This window comes from Myotis daubentonii, chromosome 7 (genome assembly GCF_963259705.1).
Source record: "Myotis daubentonii chromosome 7, mMyoDau2.1, whole genome shotgun sequence".
NCBI classification, from domain to species: domain Eukaryota; kingdom Metazoa; phylum Chordata; class Mammalia; order Chiroptera; family Vespertilionidae; genus Myotis; species Myotis daubentonii.
The window spans coordinates 50,889,063-50,896,691 of record NC_081846.1 but is presented as its reverse complement, the minus strand read 5'-3'; the positions used below and the strand labels follow the sequence as shown (position 1 = coordinate 50,896,691).

Below are 7,629 nucleotides of genomic sequence, written 5' to 3'. Positions count from 1 at the left end.
CATCAAGGATAATGATAATGTCCTAGATTCAAGAAGAAGTACAAGCTTTTACTTATTTATTTTTTAATCCTCACCAGAGGATATGTTTTTTAAAATTGATTTTAGAGAGGGAGAAAGGGAGAGAGAGCAAGAGAGAGAAAAACATGGATGAGAGAAATATCAGTTGGTTGGCTCCTGTATGCGCCCTAACCAAGGATAAAACCCTCTACCTAGGTATGTGCCCTGATCAAGAATTAAACCCGCAACCTTTTGGTATATGGTACAACACTTAAACCAACTGAGCCACCCAGCCAAGGCACAAATTTTTATTTTAATTACAAATATTAATATTTTCTCTTTAAATCTTTGGCCTGAACTGCCAAAGTGAAATGACTATTTTGAATCTGTCTTATGTAAAAAAAAAAAATCAATCATTTATAGGCATGAGAAATAAAATAACTACTAAGAATAAAAAGTTAGCTTCTGTATGATATTTTTTGCAAAACAGCTAATAAATTATTAAATTGAATGACTAGAGTACTTCCAGAATCATAAAAATGTGCAGTAAAATGATATGCACAAACTCGTCCAAAGTTACGACCAAAATGGTTAAGCTTTTAAGAGTGAAGCATCCTGATACTATCTTTCTATCATTAAATACAATAGTATATAACATAGGTAATAGAACATATAATGAAGCATAATCTAATACATATAACGTATGCATGACTCATAATGTATGAAGAATCAATATATTACTCTCTGATATTTATAATCACTCATATATTATCATTTTTGTCTTCTCAAATAAGAGGTATTTGGATTGATTATTTAGCTAAATATGGAAAATACTGCCCCCCAATTTTTCATAGAATAAGCTAAACCTTTGTAAATATACATGTTTCTCAATTTTAACATGTTACATTCACAAATATCAAAAATGTATCAATTTTGAAATAGTTTGGTCTATATGTCACATCACTAAATGTTCATTATATATCCAAAGGATGTGTGAGACTCTTTGGGGCAGCATATTCACACAAAGTCATACAATAGAGGGAATGCTGCTATTATTTCACATTTAGGGAGACTGCATTGTGTTCCTACATGATAGAGAAGCAGCCTGGGCTCGTACATTTTTAGTGGCAAACTGACTGCCACACTAAGTGCCACCACTAATATAAACTCTTGACTCTGTGCTGTCAGATATTGTTTTAATGGCTTCTTGGGGATTTCTCCCTCTATGCTTAAGACCATATTATGACATGGAACTATTACCCTCATTTTATAGATGAGAAAACTGAGGAATGTGTTGGTTAAACAATGTATTCAGAAAACTCAGAGAGGGATGGCTTAACTGGGATCCAAATACAGTTCTGGTTCTGGGACCCAAGCCTTTAGCCATTATGTATGCCTTACTACCTCTCTGCCATTACACACACACACACACACACACACACACACACACACACACACACAAAATGCATACTCTCATTGTGTGGCTAAGTGTTTGCATATTTTACTTCCTGTCTCAATTTTCTTTCCTGTTGGCACAAACTCTATTGTGGATTTTAGTGAATTGCTTTGGAACTCTATATTCTCTCTCTCTCTCAGTTAATCCTCACCGGAGGATATTTTTCCATTGATTTTTTTAAAGAGAGAGTGAAAGGGAGGGGGAGACAGAGAGAAATATCAATATGAGAGAGACACATCGATTGGTTGCCACTTGCGCACACCCTGACAAGGGCCTGGGACCCAGCCTGCAACAGAAGCACATGCCCTTGACTGGAATCAAACCCGGGACCTTTCAGTCCACAGGTTGAAGCTCTATCCACTGAGCCAAATGGCTAGGGTAGAGTTCTATATTCTTTATCCCCATCTTTCTTATCCTGGGAGACTTCTTATAGAGGACATTTGAAACTGTTCCTCTTTCATTTTTTTAAAAATACAGTCACTGCAACTTACTTAGAGATGCACTGGACTTATCTCCTTAAAGGTTGTTCTCACAGAAACAGAAAATACATACGAACATTTTATTTTTCTGATGCCTTTTATTTATAGATTCTGTTACAGTGTGTCTCAAATATAACTACAATTTAATTGATGACAAACTCAAACTCAAATATGAGCATTCATAAATGTATAAAATTTGTAAAGACTTCTATGTAAACAGCATATTATATTCATGGCTATTCATTTATTTTTGTGAAGCAATTCTTGTTTTCTTCAAAAACATAACATAATAAACCAGAGCTATTTAAATAGATTGGTGGCCTCTATACACAGGTCCTAAACCCAGGCCAATTACTTGGCCATACTAACTTAGCTGGCCCTCGTTTCATTACGTACTTTCATTAACATTTCCAAAATTTCTATTTAGAACTGCTTTATTTACATAAGCATTTGAACTCTTTGTAATAAAGCTATTAAAAATTCTATAAAATCATGATGGACATTTTGGGTTGAGATTTAATAACCAGCATTTAAGAATCAGCCCACAAGTCACTTATGTCTTTTGTAAACGATGTAACAATCAAAAAGGTAAAATGAGATTCTCCCACTTTCATCCAAATTTATATGTATAGATTTGTCTTCAAATATGTTTGCTTCCATTTTATTCTCACTTAAATTTTACAGTGTAACTGCCATTCTACATCATTAGGTGAAATGAGTTCAGTGATTGTGTAATTTTAATATTAGTATGACAATGCCTTGGGGGAGTGATATTTCATAATCAGAGCCAAACAGTAACCTACATGAAAAGTGTACTTTTTCTTCAAGTTTACACTGTACTGAATGATATCTTACTTTCAAATATTGTTCTTAATTAATAAAAAGTCAAAACTAGACATTCCTGGGAAAACATATATATGTATAAAAAACAAGTATTTTATATTTTTTAAAAATTATAGTTCAGCATGAAATAGGAGAAAGAGCAACTTTATCATTTTTTGGAATGCTCAGAAGAAACTGTGTTGAGGAATCAGTTGCCAATATTTTTTCTTTTACATAAAAATCAAGACATGTAAAAACATTGAGAGTAAATCCCACATAAACCTGCCCACCACACATCTTTTTATACTATAGTCTATAAATATGCAAAATGCAGTTACATTTATACGTGTTTAAAATAATAAGGGTAGACTTACTTCAAATTTAAGGTGATATTAATTTATTAATTTAATGTATTACAAATCTTACAAATATAACATATTTTGTATGGTTCCCTAATTAAATTGTCAAAATGTATTTTTAATAGGCTTAGCAGGTATGTGATGCAATGCTCTACAGAATCTAGGAAAACACTGCATGGTATCTTTCATATTAAATTGAAAAGTGGCTCAAATAATCAAAGATGAATGATTGAACATAGATGTAAAGAATCTTTGGCCCTAGATTTAATTTCATATGTACTTTATGACAAATGTCTACAAGTGATAATCTCCATCATGGGCATTATAAAATACATCACAATTAAAAATTTTTCCAGATAGGAAGTTCTGTGGAAATGTCTGTTTCTATCTGACTTTCCCCTATCTATGTTTGTTAGTCTTTCCTTTCTGTCTCTCATTCTCTACCCATACCTCTTCATCTCTATAGGTAAGTTTAAAAATCCTTTATTTTTAACTAGCCATAACAACAAAATATATGTTTAAGTACTGATTACAGAAATATAATTCATGTTCCCTTTTAATTTAAGAAAGCATGAAGTATCTTCTAGAATGAAACTCGCACAAAATCTAAATAAAACTACTTTCTCCTTACATAAGTCAATTTTTAAAACTGTAAAACTCGGTAGGAGAAAGACCTCATATTCCTGAAATGAAATGATGAAAAACTTCATCATGGCCATTGTTTTCAAGCCACTATTAACAAGAATTTCTTAAAAGCTAGATTTATAACCTTTGGTAAGAAGACACCAGCTAAAGTAAAATGAATCATGTGCTCAGTAAGTTATAAAGTCAGGGTACTTTATTGATTGATGCATAATATACCTCATAGTCATGGAATTTTAAGTGCAAAGTGACATCCTCCTCATTTTCAGATGAAAGATTAGCCGTCTAAAAGGATTGCTTGTACAAATTAGGAAAGTAAATTAAGTGACAAGAAAGCAAGTTGGCAAGAATCCCAGTCAAATGCTTTTTTGTTCATTCTAAAGACAATTTGGGGTTGAAAGTTTGTCTTATATTATGACTTTAAAGTTTGCCACACAAATTTAGGATGGTATAGAGGTGATGGAGTAAATACTGTGCTCCAGTCATGTACAATGGTATTAAATAGTGATCTGCCTGTCAGGAAGCACTTCATTGAAGGGAAATAACAATTTTGCTTAGTGCTAAAGAATGACTAAACAATAGTGCATGAGACAGCAGACAAAAATGTGACAAGAGAGATGAAAAGTTGTGTCATTATTGGTATTTTTTGGCAGCATAGTGTCGTGTGAGATTATATAAGTAATAGTAAATAAAGCTTTCTTCCATTGCCTCTTTTTTCAGTTATCTTCATTTTTTTCTTTCGAGGGGTGTGATATGTAGTACTTGGAATAATTTTTCATGTTCTTTGGTTGTATGAACTAAGAAGGATATAAAAAAGACAGGCTATAAAGCACAATACTCTAAAGGGAAATCTTAATTCTGGTTGTTACATGAGTCAAGATAAATGAAAAGTATTTGTTGAAATGAATAGCCTACACATATTTTTAATTCCATAGCATTTTATAGGTACATATAAATTGGTTCTGATGCAATAGAGAATAAATTTAAGCACCTCAAAATATAGAATGACCTCTGTATATGGATAAAAGTGTTTTGTTCCCTAACACCAACATGTTTTAACTAAACACTCATTACTAATGTCCATTCCTTCTATCAGGGTATTTCATGGCAGAGCCAAGACAAAATACTTTTGTAGATGTCCAAATAGAGATACGTGCATGTGTGTGTGTGTGTTTGTATTTGCGTGGGAAACATGAATGTTTACAATCTTGTGAAAAGATGACAAGGCAGGTGTGAACATTTCCTACATGGTCTTGTGATTTATTAAAAGCAAATAAAATTAAATTACCTTTGCCTGCTGTAATCAATAATCCCTATAGAGTTACCCTACAATTCTTACAGAATCATTTACCAGTGCAAAAATAGCCATTTGCTAATGCTGCCCACCTATCTTAAGAAATCAGAGCTAGTGACTGCACTGACTTTGAGAATATTTTGGTAAAAAGTTTTGGCATAGACCTCCTTAAAAGAGTCTTATTGACACAAATAAATCACCTTCACAGGCTGTAAACAGTGTATTAAATGTGAAGCTCTATTTTTTGCTTTCCTTGCCATCTTTTCCTTTGTCTTCCTTTTCTGTTTTGTCTTTTTCATATTTCTCTTTGTCTGGTTTTGTTACACTGTCATAGGAAGGTGGAGAGACGGTAGATGGGGTTGCATCTGGTTTTTCTGGACTTGAGTTCTCATTAACTTTATCAAAAACAGTATCTTCTTTACAGGGCAAATCATCATCTCTGTCTCCATCTTTTATGTATATACTTGATATATTTTTGACATTTTGCCTTAAGCGGTGACGTCTGTAAGCACGCTGAATGACAGTAGCAGACACATCCTCTTGTTTTCGTTTTAGTGTAGTTGTGATGGGTTCATAGGACACTTTAGAAGGATTTGCTGACATGAACCGGTCTTCCATCTGTGAACGAAGAGAGTCCATCCCTCCACCTTCACCCAAAACACGTTTTGTAAAAGCAAATAAGATGTCAAGACAATGAATCCGGTCACCATTGACCATGGGCAGATCCATGGCAATGAGCTGGACTTTGTTTGGTTTTGCTATGAGCAGAGGAGGATCAAGGGCAGCTGCAAAGTCAGAGAGTTTTCTATATTCTATAAACTGGGTAGCATCAGGATCAAACTTCTCCCAAACCTTGTAGAACATCTCAAAGTCATCTTCACTAAGAGGTTCAGTACTTTCTTCAGTAGCAACACTGAAGTTCTCTAGGATGACAGCGATGTACATGTTCACCACAACCAGAAAGGATATGATGATGTAGCTAACAAAATAGAATATCCCGACAGATGGGCTGCCACAGTCTCCTTCAACTGAACTTCCTGGATGAACTTTTTTAGGGTCACAGTCTGGGGGTCCACTATTGAGAATAGGTGCTAGCAACCCGTCCCAGCCAGCAGAGGTGGTAATCTGGAACAGGCAGATCATGCTGTTGCCAAAGGTCTCAAAGTTGAACATGTCATTAATTCCAGCTTCCTTTTTAACATAGGCAAAGCTGGACATTCCAAAGATGGCGTAGATAAACATGACCAGGAAGAGCAGGAGGCCGATGTTAAACAACGCAGGGAGGGACATCATCAGAGCAAAGAGCAGCGTGCGGATCCCCTTCGCCCCTTTGATCAGACGTAGGATTCGTCCAATCCTGGCAAGACGGATCACTCGGAACAGGGTAGGGGACACAAAATATTTTTCTATCAGGTCAGCCAGAAACATGCCTGATGAGGAGGGAAAAAATAAAAAGAAAATATTGACATTTCCATGCTATAGAAAATCTAGACTCTAAATATCTTTATCTGCTAGCGTATCTCTTACAATTTCAGGATTGTCATTTTATTAAAAAAAATTTCATAGCAATTAGAGTATTGAGCAATACCATATAAAAATGATTAGACTTACTACAGTAACATTTTCCTTCCTTCACTAAATTTTTCCCTCCACAATAATTTTCTTAATTATAAGAATAATGCCTACTATGTAGAAAATTCAAGCAATACAGTAAATGCTAAAAAGGAAATGTAAATCACCTGAAACATCACCAACCATAACTATTGTTAATATTTTGTTGAGTATCACTCTACAGTTTTCTATGTGAGCACACACATACATACACACATTAATGTAATCATGTTTCATATAAGCATTTTTTTGGTAATCTATTTTAGTCACTTCATGTCATGAAAATATTTCCATACACATAACAAATAAGTAATTTCTTTTTCTTATTGTTTAAAGTATTACATATGTCTCCTTTTACTTCCATCGACCACTTCCTGGCCACTCCCACCCCCAGGACATGCCCCCACCTCCCCAGTGTCCATGACTATTGGTTATGCTTATATGCATCATGCAAATCCTTTGGTTGATCTCTTACCACCCCACCCCCTCTGCCTTCCCTCTGAGGTTTGACAGTCTGTTCGATGCTTCTCTTAAGTAATTTGTTATAGTTGTAAAATGCTTTGTCAAAATAACCACATAGTGAAAAATTTTATGTTGTTTCCAATTTATGATATCCTCAATCCGTTCCTAGAATTTATAATTCAAAAATAAATGCAATCCTAAAATACTGGGCAGGACATGTACAGGTAATGAATGAGCAGAAGAATATAAAAATAGTGATGATAATGAAAAGGGAAGGAAGTATAAAATCATGTACTGACATTCATAGACATGACTGGGGTTGGCTGAGAAATGATCATGTTTTGTAGACTTCCCAAGTATAAAGCCATAAGAAATGAAGATGATATTTCTTGAGACCTTAACTTTACTTTGACCTCAGGAAGAATTTTCATGAAGAGTCACCAATAATCTGGCTATTAACATTATCATTCATCGAAGGGCAGCTCCCATATATGCTAAAACTGGAAA

At 34.4% G+C, this 7,629-nt stretch overlaps 1 protein-coding gene across 3 annotated transcripts in view; it reads right to left on the bottom strand.

The window, feature by feature from the left end:
- Positions 1–2,026: 2,026 nt before the first annotated feature.
- The window catches only part of SCN9A (sodium voltage-gated channel alpha subunit 9), a 127,335-nt gene continuing 121,732 nt past the window's right edge, over positions 2,027–7,629 (bottom strand). For all 3 annotated transcript variants that reach the window (XM_059704225.1, XM_059704223.1, XM_059704224.1), the window contains one exon: positions 2,027–6,479. In XM_059704225.1, coding sequence (XP_059560208.1) covers positions 5,287–6,479 — 1,193 coding nt within the window. In that variant the 3' untranslated portion in view covers positions 2,027–5,286. The remainder of the gene's footprint in view (positions 6,480–7,629) is intronic.